Raw genomic sequence first — 14,495 nt, forward strand, 5'->3', positions numbered from 1 at the left:
GAAGGTCTAACTCCCAATGTGACTGCATTTGGAGACAGAGCCTACAAGGAGGTAATTAAGGTTCAATGAAATCACACAGTGGGTTCCTCATCCGATAGGACCTGAGCGTTCCCCGTCTTCCCCTCCGTCTCTCTGCCATGTGACGACACAGCAAGAAGACGGCTAGCTGTCTGCAAGCCAGGAAGAGGGCTCTCACTAGAATCTGACCATGCTGCCACCTTGATCTTGAACTTCCAGCCTCCAGAACTGTGAGAAAATAAGCTTCTGAGTTGAAGCCCCCCAGTCTACGGTATTCTGCCACAGCAGCCACAGCTAATACAAGCCTGTAACCGAAGGAGGTGACCACCCTACTTCCCCATGTTCTCTCTAGGGTCCTTACTAGTCTCCCAAAGTAGCCTACTCATTCTCACCCTTATACTTGTCTCCCTCCATTTGGAAAACAAGTTGCTAAATATTTACTGAGTCTCTGATTTAGTGGCAGGTGCTAAGAGGGAACGTAAGGTTATATAAACAAACGTGTTTACCCCTCGAGCTATCTGGAAGCAACAGAACTGTAAAATAAATTTAAGAAGAATCATTTTCCCATCTACAAAACAGAAACAGACTCACAGACATAGAGATCAGACTTGTGGTTGCCACGGGGTTGGGGAGCGGAGGGAGAAGGATGGACTGGGAGTTTGGGGTTGGTAGATGCAAACTATTACATTTAGACTGGATGAACAACGAGGTCCTACTGCACAGCACAGGGAACTATGTCCATTCTCCTGGGAAAAACCATAATGGAAAAGAATATAAAAAAAAAGAACGTATCTATATGTGTAACTGAGTAACTTGGCTGTACAGCAGAGATTCACACACATTGTAAATCAACTATACTTCAATAAATTAAAAAAAAGAATAATTTTCCTCACGCTTAACCCTTTCAGTGGTTTCCCACTGATCTCAGGACTGAGATGGCCTGCAAGGCCCTACACCACTGGGCCCCCTTTTCTCACTCCCTCCCTACAATCCAGCCTTCTTTCAGTTTCCTGAACCCACCGGATCCTTTTCCTCCTGGACTCTTTCTACACATGCTGTTACCACTGCCTGGGCCACTCAGAAACCTGCTCTCCTCCTCGTCTGTTTCCTACCAACTCTGCAGGGTTAAGCACAGATGTCACTTCCTCGGCAAGGCCCTTCCTGCCCTTCGAGTTAGATCTCCATTAAGCACTCGCAGAGCCGCCCCGTGACCTTTTTCTTCATAGCACTAATAACAGGCATGGTGATTTAAACAATTATTTACGGACTTGTTCAACAAGTGAGGTAAGGACAATGTTTATCTTAGTTATGGTTCTGTGCCCAGCACTCAGCATATTATAGCATATCCTTATTAAAAGAGTAAGATCTAATAAGACAAGAAATCTCATTAATTACCAGATATGTAGAATAGTCATTAAAAGCTCAGGTCAGGAGAGGGTGTAGAGCAGCAGAGTGGATAGGCTAAGCCACTGCACAGAGCAAACACCTCAACAGAGTCTGAAAGGAAAGAATCCAATCAATCTGACGCCATTTCTGTTAGGCCTATTCAGACAGCACTCACCATTCAGAGTCCAGCTCTAAAAATACGTTTCACAAAGAAAACGGACTAGTTACTCCATGCCATCTTGATCTCTTCCTTCCTTGGAATCTATATTATAAGACAACAGAAACACAGCCATACAATGCTCATTTGTATTGAGTAATAGTCTTGAACTGTCTTCTAATCATTAAACTTGTAAATGCCTTTAACAGTCTGAAACTTGAAGGCAGCAATAACATGTTATTCATTTATTCATTCATCAGGCATGTAATGTATTCAGTGCCTGAAGTTCCAGTCCTCGGGACCTCAAAGCGAGATAAGGCAGAGTCCCTGCTCTTAAGCAGTTCAGTTTATTGGGCCAACAAGTAAACAGGTCCTTGTAATATGATGTGACAAGTGCTGTAATAAACACCAAGTTCTGGACATTCACAGAAGTGGTTTCTCACTCAGATCGGGGGCCTATATGGAAGGCTTCCTGGAGATACCTGAGCTGAGTTAAAGGTTTAGAGTTTGTGGCCCAAGACTTGAGAAGATATTCCAGGCAAAAGGAGCAGCGTGGCTTCTTCAGAAACCAGTATGAAGTTCTGTGCAACTGGTTAGGTTATGTCCATAATGTGAAGCCATGAGGCTAGAGAAGTAAGCAGGCCCAGAACACCAAGGTCTTTTGCTAGTTTATGTTTATATTTTATCCTACAGGCAATGGAAAGGCATAGAAAGATTTTAATCAGAGAAAATCCATCCTATGGCTTAGAAAGCTCACCTACAAGTAGATGAAAGATGGTAAGGCTGGGTTCAGTTAGCTCTTTAAAGTTAATGAGAAATGGAGAAGGCAAGGCCCAAAGGCAGTAGAGGCATTAGCTGAGATGTTCAGGGATTAAATGGATAAGATTTGGTGATGTGACAACAAATGCGCCTTTACCCTCCCCTCCCCTTTTCCCTCCATTACACATCAAAGGCAACCTCTGGTTCACTGTTACACCCAGGCTTCATCACCCCCACCACCATCCAGCCCCCCTTTCTTTTAATTTCTTGTCATTGTACTTTTTGACTGCAGATGCAACCTCAAGTGTTAACAGAAAGCTTTTTAAAGGAGAAGCACCGAACTTGAATAGCCGGAATTTCAAAAACAAAAGAAAAAAGCCACATTCTTCTTCTAGAAACCTTTTCCAGTTCCTAAGTGGTGTTGCCCTTCAATCTCCCTCTGATCTGACGCCATCATATCCCAGGGACCAGAGGTCTGTGAGAGTATCTCAGAAGTTAACATTCTCACATGTGGGAAATCAGCCCACGTGGATATTTTAGAACTAAGATGCTGCAATTAAAGAGGCAGTACTTAAGGAATAGACACAAGGTATTCTTAACAGAACCACAATACTGGGATGGCTGCTATATTACACAACTATTTGAAACTAAAATGTGGCAGTCTGAAGCAAGAGATGAAGAACAAGTTTGACCCAGGTAAGACTTCTTAGAGGTCTGCCTTACAGGGAACTAGAACCTGCCAGGGCCAACTAGGCAAGATGTGGGAAGGGGAAGCAGCAGCTCTGCCTCTGCTTTAAGGACTGGGGATTTGGAGTGGCTGAGCCACTATGACCCCCACTCCCCCCATTGCCCCCACTCCACACACTGCAGAACCGCTCTCACCCAGTGGAGGCCAACTGCCAGCCTTACCTGGAGCTCCCGCTTGCTCTCTCACTTCTGGAGGCTGATGAAGACACTGCAACATAAGCAGTAAACACTAGATCATCAGGATAATGGAGACCCTGGCAGTCATAACTCTAGCTCATGAAGGGATCCTGGGCACTGCCTCAATCCTTTCTTGCTGATAGGAAATCAAGATCTGGACTGAGGCCTCCCCACAATGTCCTATCTGGGCCTACAACAAACATCGCCATGGAGAGGACCCTTTCAGGCCACTCCAGAGACCTGTAGATAAACCTCAGAAAAGCCCAATCATGGGACTGAGGCAATATCTGAAAATTGGCCTGAAGCCCACTTGACACCAATTGAGAAATGCAAATCAAAACTACAATCACACCAGCCAGAATGGCCATCATCAAAAAGTCTACAAATAACAAATGCTGGAGAGGGTGTGGAGAAAAGGGAACCCTCGTATACTGTTGGTGGGAAGGTAAATTGGTGCAGCTGCTACAGAGAACAGTATGGAGGTTCCTCAAAAACCTAAAAATAGAGTTGCCACAAGATCAGATCAGGCTTACCTGAGTAAATCTGAAGGAGAGTGTCTTTCATCCTTTCATCCTGAAACAGACCATCCTGTTTCAGGGCTGGAGACGTGGGGAGGGAGTCTTTTATCAGTACTATCAGGGCTTATGTGGGGTTGCTCAAACACTGTTTCTCTCTGGTAAACAATTTACCCCCGAATGAGCACCCTCACAGCTGTTACAAAGTGTTTTGCTGGAACTCAGTAACTGCAAGCTCACCTGCTGGAACTAGACTACTAGTTAGGTGCAACTTGCCCTTGGACCTGTATGTTTCAGCCACACCAAGTGCTCTGCACATCCTCAGGAAATTAGCATCATTAAATTATCCTTGATTTAATAGATACCTTTGAGTTACATAATCTCTCTCTCCAACATTTGGTTTACATTTCTATTACTGCACTTATTTGAAGGGTTTATGACCTGTCTGCCCTATTAGATACCAAGTTCCTTTAGGGCAGGTACCTGTCACATTAGTCTCTATACCTCCAGAGCTTATCGTGATGCTTGGTACGTGGTAAGCTATTTAATATTTGTTGAATGAATTAAGCAGATTCTGATTGTCTCTAACCTGTAATTGGGGGCCGGGGGGGGGGGGAATCTACTCTCTCACTGAAGACCTAAAAACAGGAGAGCAGTAAGACTAAAATTTAAATGTAGGTTTTCTTCGGCTTACTTTTAAAAATAAACATGAAAAATACTATTTGATAAAAAATCAGTTTTAGTTAGTAAATGAAGAATACAAGAATAGCTACATTTGAAAGACTGTATGAAAGATTGAAAAATAACACTAGGACCTTAAGAACTTAACAGGCAAAGGACATGAAAAGACAATTCACAGAAATGAAAAATACATGGCATAAAAAAGAAACTTTCCAACCATACCAGACATTATTTACCAATTAAAAAATACTAAAATAGCAAAGTTTTAACCAAATGGTAATTCAGAAATGATGGTCTGAGGCAGAAAGTCAATTGTACCCTCAGGTATTGAGGGGAATACAAACATAGCTACGTGGAGAAAGAACTTTAAAAACAAGGTATATATGTGAGACTTTGTGTGTATACATACAAACATATGTGCATATACATAAAAATCTTGATGCTTTTCTAAAAATATATATTCTAAGGAATGAGAATGTTCACTACAATTTATGCAGTATGACTTAAAAGTTAGCATGGTTCTACCACTTATTAGCTATGTGATCTTTAGCAAATTATTAATTTTCTGGGCTCAGTTTCCTCATCAGTAAAATGGTGATTTTAAAAAAAGAAAAAAATACACCTACCTTACAAGGTTCAATGACAATATATAAAAAGTTTAGAACAGTGCCTGGTATATAGGGTGCTCAATAAATGCTAAATGCTATTATTCCTCATATTAGAAATTTGTAAACAGCCTAATGTTTAATAATAAAAGAATGATTAAAAAGATTATGGTTAATCAATACAATGGTATATCATAGAAACATTAAAATGTTGTTCGTGAAGAGTTTTTAATAATGTTGGAGAAATGCTTATACTATATTAAGTGAAAAAGCATAATATAAAGCTATATAGTATGATTTCAATTATGTAAAATATATATCAGTATATAGAAAATGATCTAGCAGAAAACATACCAAAATATTAAAAGTGATTACTGTGGGCAGTAGAATTTGATTGCTGTTGTTTCTCTTCTTCATACTTTTCTATCATGAATCGTTTTTTACAATAAGGAAGGTATTACTTTTAACATCAGGAAAATACCATCGTTTTATAAGGTTAAAATAAGGTAAGAAATGGGTAATTTTAAAAATATATATTAACGTCCAACTCTTCGTGTGTAAACGATGTGATACAGAAATTATTGTGGCTTTCCAAAACTCAATTATTTTCTGTTGAATTTACAAACACAGAGCATTATACTAATGCATGTAAATATTACAAGCAACAAAAGGCAGCAAGCATCCCTTGGTTGAATTTGTTTATAACCGTGTGAAATTTAGAACAAACAATGCATCCCCTGACTTAAGATGGCCCACATTTTACTCAGGCCAGCCTCTCCCACTCCCAGGCACAAGTTCTAGTATCTAGGTGGTTCTGATCCAGGATCCCTTCTTACCCTGAACAAGTGGAAGCCTTGCTGGGCACTCCTAGAGATCCTCCTTCTCCCAGTCCCACTTCATGCTCTGTGGCTTTTACCTTCTCTATTCATCAAACTAAAAGGTTCTCATCCCTTTTGCAATTCTCAAAGGGAAGAACTCCTGCCTGGTTGTAAGAAGGAGAAAGAAGATTAGGTATTCCCTTTACTCTGAAGAAACTTTCCAGGGCGCTTTTCAATTCTTCATGCACAATTTTTCCCCTTCCTAAACAGCTTTAGGGTCTGTGTTCCTCAACTCTTGACCTTTCAGGTTAACTTACCTTATAATTAGTCCAAAACACTATGTTCATTTCAGTCAAACAATTTTTGCCCTCAAAGCACTGTCTATTAAATATATAAGTATCTGTGTATATAAATATCATTCAAGACCTTAACAGTTTTTAACGACGGCACTGAAGTACACAAAATTTACAGGAAACTTTGGGAAACTGTTCATATTCTTAGTAAAGTATTTCTTTGGAGCAAATCTTGAATGATGATTGTTTATCAATCAGCATTTTCATCTAAACAGGACTGAGTTGGACATTATATATTTCAGCCACAAAGCTGAAAAACCATTCTAGCTAATATGCATCAGTTGTTCACCTAAATGTCCATCCACATTGCATTAACCAGATCATTCTGACTGAATTTTTAAAAGAAGCAGTTTAAGCAGAAACTCCCCAGATGTTAATGTACTTTGTTACTCATGTGACAATCTTCACAGTAAAAGTTACCTTTATAATAAGCTATCAGTTTAACAAACCCCAAACTTTATAAATACAATACAATCTAAATGCACCATAAATTTATATTTGTTAATCTTGATATTAGAACATTTAAACATTTCAAACTACATAAAAATATGACAAACAATATAAAATAGAAAGAAATTTGTTGACAACTTACTTCCAAAACATCACTATTTCTTATATTGCAGTTAAGCAAGAAGACAGCTTACACAGCTCTCCAAAAAACATATAGTGTTCTTAGTGGAGTGTTATCAACAAAAATCAGCACAGTCCCACAAAATAATGTCTTCGATTTATTATCTTTTCCACAGTACAAGTTTTTCACAAACCATAAATCTTTGCAGTTATTGAGTCTGTAAACAAGTGCCTGAATCCCCACATCCCCCTAGTTTAGTATATGCTTGTGAATGTTTTAAGTCCTTCAATCAAGTTTTAACTCTTCCACTTTGTGTAAGGAATCAAGAGCCTCTCTCTTTAAATTATTTATATTTTATCATACAGCCTGCAATGCAGAAAATCACAGTGAAAGCCCTGGGAAAAACAAAACAACATGGTCTTTACAGCAGGACTTGAAACTTTATAATGTTAAATGCATTTAAAGAAGCTTCCCATAATAAAAGCGTGGGTTTTCATTTCCAGAAATCAAGTTAATTAGAAACCCTATGTTCTACTTAAAAACCCATTTTGATCTAAAAGTGAAAACAGTCCCCTATCCATAGTCATTTTATAAACTCTATACAGTTTCACTTGCAGAGATATTTTTCCAGTCTGAGAAACAGTAGTGCAATTAGTTTTACTCCTTTTAAGTTATTTTAGTCCAGGATGTAAATAGCTCTGTGGAAAGATAAGAAGATGCTCTGGTAAACAAGAAATTTTTGCAAGCCCATGCTGGCTTACTAGTCCATTAAAGCTTGTTAAGTCCATAGTGGCTCTCAACAAAATGTTGTATATATATCACTAATAACAAAGCAGAAATAAATAGGCAAAAATGACTGTAAACTGTCTCATCTCTTAATGATTTTTCAGTAATAACTGGCTTGACAAATTGATTATATAGTCATTTAAATAAGCAGACAGTAGACAGTTGCTCTTAAGGACATTCCACTACGGCATCCACTCTGGAAAGCCCCAATGGAGTTACATTCCTAAAATTAAAACAAAAAAAGAGGAGTGAAGGATGGGAGATAAAAGTTTAAAGATGCCACTTGAATGGAATTCCACCAAGTCAGCCAGTTCACTTAGATTTCTTCTTAAAAAGGCTTTTAATTTTTGATGGCTTTTTGCTTTTCTCTCCATTATGGCAAAGGTCATGTGGGATGCTGCTTATCCTGGCAACACCTGGGGCTTCCTGAACTGGTTTGCTGTCATTGCCAGCTGAGGAACATGATGTGTGGCGAGGTTTAGGTACCGGGATGCCACTGGAAAGCTGGTTCATGCTACAGGATTTCTCCAAGATGCCATTGTACACTTTGCTTGCAGGACTGAAGATCATGCTCTTAGTTTCTGTCAGACCTACACAATCAGGAGAACCCCGGGAGATATCTGCAGCTATGGGCGAATCTCCTCTGGATGAATCCTCTAGAGAGAGCTCATCTCTTGATATTTTTCGTGGAGACAATGTTTGGTATATCTCAAGGCTTGAAGGAGGAGACTGTTTCCTTCCAATGGAAGAATTTAAGGAGTCACATTCTGAAGCTGTGTCTGGTACTTCCCTGGATGAGATAGAGGCAAAGGTAAAATTTTAAATCAATATGTTTCTTAAGGGTACTGGCAGACATTCTAACTAATTCTAACCAAAACATCTTCCACTGTTTAAGCTATCAAAATATTAAAGGGAGAGATGTTAAAATTCTATACACATTTCAACAAAATTTAGAAAATTACTACTTTAAATAATATGACTTATCAAAATGTTTAATTTTTAACATACACTATGATAATGATACCTTCCAATCTAGAAAATATTATAACTTAAAGTTACACCTTCTTCAATTGTCAGAGAAATGAAAATGTTTAAATTTTACAGGTTTTTATCATTTCAGCTACTTCTGTGTTTTGTTTCAACACTGAAAATTTTTCTTTCTAAATCACATAGTTGACATATAGTTGAAAAGATGAATTTTAGTCACCACCTTCTCCCTTTACTGTTTAGTCATTAAATTGATTAAATATAGCTTCCTAAGGAAGGAAGAAACGAATATACTAAGCTAAAATATAAGCTCTCCCAAGTTTAAAACAGAAGGGAAGAGAGGTGAGATACACTCGGGTGGGGAGTGGATGGCAGGTGAAAGGTAATGATATTGAGCTATTTTTTTAAAGTAGACATTCAATAAATTATCACAAGTTTATTCCTTTGTGATTTTTCCCTCTTTTCCACAGTGGCAAGAGAAATAAAGAAGACTGGAAAAAATAAAGTTTACAACCCCAAAGCCAACGTACAGTAAATGCTATCAGCTATTCCTTCAAAATATACCTCAAACCCACCCTTTTCTTCCTGTCCCACTGCTACCATCCTTCTTCCTGCCCTACCAGTTACCTCAATGATAGCAATAGCTTCCTAATTCCTCTCCCTGCTTCCGTTCTTGTTCTTCCCTCTGAGTTACTTCTCTGCACAGCCCTTAAAGTGGTTTTTAAAAATTCAATCAGAGCACAATAATCTCTTGCTCAAAACTTTCCAATGCTTCCTCACACACTTAGGCTAAACTCCAAAGTCCTTGCCAAAGGCCGCAAAGCCCTGCATGGTCAGGTCCACGGCTATCCCTCCAGCTGCACGGTGTACCATCTTCTGCCTCTTCCTTGTTCCTGCCACATGCCAATCTTGCGACTCCCTCAGGGCTGTTGCACTTGCTGTTCCCTCTGCCTCATCTTTTTTCCCCTCCATCTCCACATGACTCAAATGCTCTCTCTCCAGAGATGCTTCTCCTAACTACCCTATCCAAAGCAGCATTCTCTTTCCTTTTACCTGTCTTTGTTTAGCATCCCAGAACTTATCACTACCTAAAATATTTTATATTAACTTATTTATAGTCAGTTTCCCCAGAAGAAAGGAGACAATGAGGGCAGGAAGTCTTATTAACTTTTGTATTCTCTGGAATAGTGACAAGCTCATAGTGGATATTTAGTAAGTATGGAAGGGAGGGAGGGAAGGAGGAAGGGAAAGAGGGAGGGAAGGAAGAAAGGAAGGAGGGAGGGAGGGAGGGAAAAGAAAGGAAGGGAGGGAGGAAGGAAAAAGAGAAGAAAAGATAAGAAGAGAAGGAAGGGAGGGAGGGAGGAAAATTCTGAAGAATAGGGATAACAATTTATTCATTTTTGAATGTACCATACCTGAGATGAATAGCGTTCACTCTATGAACAGAATGATTACAAAATGAAAAGTAGAGTCAAGGTAAAAAGTAACTGGCAAAAGAAATAAGGTGAGAGAAGGAAGAGAGCTGAAGACAGAAAGGCAGGAACACATATGATCATCATCTACCAGCTGGAACTAGGCCAGGACCTTGTCTCACCTGTCTTGGCAGCTCAAGTTATTAGCAAGTACACGGCACACAGCAAGGACTAAAGTCATATTTATAGAGTAAATGAATTGAATGCTCTCTCACCTTGGATGACCTATGATTACTACCATTATCCATGTTATGATATGCATGTTTATTGATTTTGACATGTGTTTTGTTAATACCACACTTCAGTTATATATTAGACTGCTAAATGTATTTAGTCTTTTCTATGAACTTTACTCACACATATATGTGAAGACTGTCTTTATTACACTACAAGCTTTCAGAAGGTATAAAATCTCCTGGGCAAATAAAGACTTAAATAATGCTTTCATTTTATACAGTTACATGTACTGCATAATTTTTCAAATGCTCTTACAATTGATAATGGATAGTGCTAACAGAGGGCAAGGAGCAGTTCAGATCGGAAGAAATGACTCAGAAATCAATCACTGGTAGGGAGTTTTCTGCAAGGCTTCTTTTTGGAGTAGATGTCCTTTAATCAAACAGCATATATCACTGTTCCCTGAAGCTGTTCACTGTTCCTTCAGCTTCCAGAGCCAGAAGCTGATCTAGTCAAAATTTTATGAATTTACTTTCTATTCTGTTATGTGGTTTGGCTGCTTTGTGTGTGAAATTCTAAACTAGGTTAAAAATATTTTAAAAACTAGCTTCTAAAATCTAAATAATGTGTGAAAAGAATACTGACCTAATTTAGGAGACCTAGATTCCTGTCCTGGTCCTGCCATTAATTAGCTGTACAATCTTGGGCAAATCAATTAATTTAACCAGATCTCAATTTTCTTGTCTAGGTAAGAGTATTTGATCAATCTCTAATACTACTTTTAGTTCTAATATCCTAATTCCAAAACAAATAATAATCTGAAGTGTTGCTTCTTCTGCATAACTAGTCAGACTTGGAATACAGGTCTAGTACACCTTAAAATCTCCCATTTTTCCCAGAGCATATATTCTTCAGAATATTGAATTTAACTGTATGTACCATTTATGTCATTTTTCTACTTTTACTTTTTTCCCACAGTGACGTGTAGTTGAATTTATGTAAGTTTAATGCACGTATAACAAGACTTAACTCAAGATAAGGTTTAAATGAGCGTATACGTGCAATAATGCATAGAACATAAAAGACTGGTAAATAGTAAATGTTTGTATTATTATTATTTTGTAAGGATTCTGGTGGTTCAACACTTAAAAGACTAAAATGGAGAGGAGGAAGTTGTCTGAATCCAAATTCTTCTCAAATTTATGAGCTAGCTGTGAATTTCTGACAGTGCTCTTTGAAATGAGGGCTGAACATTTCCATCAGTGCAAAAAATTCTACTGGACAGCAGAGCTCTAGAGTTTTCCTACTAATTTCCATAAGCCACACAAAATTAGTTTTGTCAGTAAAGCCATCTTACTGGTGACTACAGTTATACTGCAAAGGTTAGACAAAAAAGCTGGTCATAAAGTGCTAACCAAGCAAAGGTGCCTCAGATTCTCCAGTTGCAATGACAACACAAAACTTGTACTATCTCCTTAGGAATATGCTATAATAATCACTTTCTAATCATAAAATTTACTTTCACTAGCAGACGAAACAATTATGTGTGAAGAATCACATGACAGAGAGCCACCAGGGCTTATGGCGAGTATCCAGCCCATTCCTTCTGGTTTTGTTTTTCTAACAAGAACAGTAAAGACTTCATGGCCACATGGCTACTAAATGGCAAACTCAGAAACCAATACCAGTTTTTCTGTCACTTAATACCGTACTGCTCCAAAAGAGGAATACGGTTTAGAGAGATCCCCAACAGCAACCGGTCTCATTGGACTAGAATACACTGCTGCTATATCTACTTTATAGAAAAAAAAAAAAGAAGTGTTATGAATATAATTTCCTCCTTTAAGTTCCTGACATTTTCTTAAATCTTTTGCATCTGATACTGCTTGCTCGCTAGCAAGTACTAGCACATAACAGAACAAATCATTAATTGGCAACAAATATTTTTAAACCTCAGTCAGTCATATTTAATGTTTCCTTGTGCTCAAGTATATTTAAGCTCATGCCTTTATATTTTACATATGAAACTGTTCGTTAGACAAGTTTATATTCTGAGACTTGAGTCAATTGTGTGCAATAGCCTCTAAGCAGTTATATCTCAAAATATCCTATGTGTGTGGTGGTCAGGATTCTAAGATGGTCCCCCAATTCCCAGCTCTGGTGTGCACACATCTTCTCCCAGTTAGTTATTTAATCAAACACTAACATAGGTGCTGCTATGAAGGGATTCTGCAGGTGTAATTAAGGCCCAAACTAGTAGATCTTAATATATAGAGAGATTATTATCCAGGTAAGCCTTTTAAATTTGGGTATAGAGATCAGAGATAAAGGAAAGCAGAGATTCAAAGCAAAGGAGGGATTTGAAAGAAGGGAAATTCTCTGTTGCTGGCTTTGAAGATAGAGGCCACACATGGCAAGGAAGAGCAGGCAGCCTCTAGAATCTGAGAGCAGCCCCCAGCTGAGAGCAAGCACGGAAACCAGGACCATGGTACTGTAACCATGAGGAATTGAATTCTGCCACAACCAAGTGAGCTTTGATGAGGCCCCCTAGCCCCAGATAAGAATAAAGCCCAGCCAACACTTTGATTTTAGATTTGTGAGACCCTGAGCAGAAAACCTAGCCACACCAAGCTTGGACTTTGGCATACAGAACTGAGAGCTAATAAATGGGTGTTGTTAGAAGCCACTAAAGTTTGTTGTAACCTGTTACGCAGCAGTAGAAAATTAACACAACATACCACTCCTACCCACCCAGCCCAACACATACAGTATTTCATTCATTGCCAATACCATTGCTTTTCAGCAGAGAAATAAATGGCCTCCTCCTCCTCTTCATTTCGATAAAGAGCAGGGCAACTTGACACCGAGAGGATATCTGGATCAGGGGAAGGCAAGGAGTGCTGTGTGTGCTGGGGGTGGTGGGGATGCCGGGGGTGTGCCGGGTGAGCATGTGCAGGAAGCTGAGCTCGCTGAGACTGTGGCGAGGACGGAACGATGCTGCGGCGGGAGCGACACAAGCTGCTGCTTCTGGCCAGTGATCCGGCAGGTTTAGCCATGGTCCCTGAAAGCCAAGCAGAAATAAATGAAAACATTCATAAAATCCAATGCTCCTTTCATGCACACTACAGAGACACACCAAAGAGAACTGATGTGATTAATCTACCTTTGTCACCATTGAATCTACCTTTGTTGAAGTAACTGTACAATTATTACCATCCTCTATCACCTGTAAAGCTGCTTCTCAGGAAAGTTAAGAAGTAAAAAAAAATGTAACAAAAATAAAAACAGGTCTAAAAAATAAACAGAAGTGAACATATAAACACATGTGGTTTTAAATACAAAATCTGACATTACTAACCATAAAGGCTTAAACATTTACCCAAGATAACAAATTCTTATATTTAAAAATCAATAAAGCATATTTAAAAGGAATCTGTACTTTATTGCAAATATTTTAATGAATTTTAACATTGAAAGACGAGAAAACTATTCAGTAAAACAGGTTGGATTTTTCAACAAATATCTCTTGAGACAGCACAACTTGTTTGAACTTTGAGAAATTTTAAATCAAGGATCATTTAAATACTGTATATATAGTCTCACTATTTTTTAGGCAAAGGTCAGATAAAAACTTGTTTTTTGAACACTGACTATTGTGGAACTAACCAGAAGTCTTAGATTACCTTGTTTCTGCTCCCAGTCTCAGTCTAGACCCACGCAGACAGTAGACAAACTTCCCCTATGTGCTTAAATCTTCATTGAATGGGCACTTCATTTCTTTGCCTTAATGGAAACATAGCTCTCCTAAGAATACTGATCTCAAGCTGAAGCCGTTCATTCTTCATACCTCACATGCTGCAGCATCAGAACAACAGATTGACGGCCTTCTCACTCCCCAATATTGTTGTAAACCCTCACTCCCTTTATAAAAACATGTTCCTTTGACACACGCTATAAAGCCACGTGAATCTCTCATCTCCACTTCACTAGTCACTTCCTGCTTAGTCTCTCTCTTACCAGTCCATCCAACCTCTCACCAGCTTGAGCCATCTCATCTGTAAGATGAACACCTTAACCAATCATGTTTTTCATCTCTTCTCACAAGACATTCACCTCTACTCTACTCCACCACCCACTCTCATGCCTTGGTCTTGCCATCATTCAGAATTGCTTCATTTTTGAAATAATAAGCTTAAGACATCAGATAATTTAGATTCTAACATTCCTACCTTTCTAGTTCACACATTCTGTTCCTTCCACTATCTGTCCCATTCTCTACCCTAAAC

General features: G+C 38.7%; 1 protein-coding gene across 2 annotated transcripts in view; it reads right to left on the bottom strand.

The window, feature by feature from the left end:
• Positions 1-6,797: 6,797 nt before the first annotated feature.
• STIM2 (stromal interaction molecule 2) overlaps positions 6,798-14,495 on the bottom strand; it is a gene marked incomplete at its 5' end in the record, with an annotated part of 168,580 nt that continues 160,882 nt past the window's right edge. For both annotated transcript variants that reach the window (XM_082653519.1, XM_082653520.1), the window contains 2 exons: positions 6,798-8,363; positions 13,000-13,270. In XM_082653519.1, coding sequence (XP_082509645.1) covers positions 7,886-8,363; positions 13,000-13,270 — 749 coding nt within the window. In that variant the 3' untranslated portion in view covers positions 6,798-7,885. The remainder of the gene's footprint in view (positions 8,364-12,999; positions 13,271-14,495) is intronic.

The sequence above is a fragment of the Grampus griseus genome, assembly GCF_964374135.1.
Source record: "Grampus griseus genome assembly, chromosome: 4".
NCBI lineage: Eukaryota > Metazoa > Chordata > Mammalia > Artiodactyla > Delphinidae > Grampus > Grampus griseus.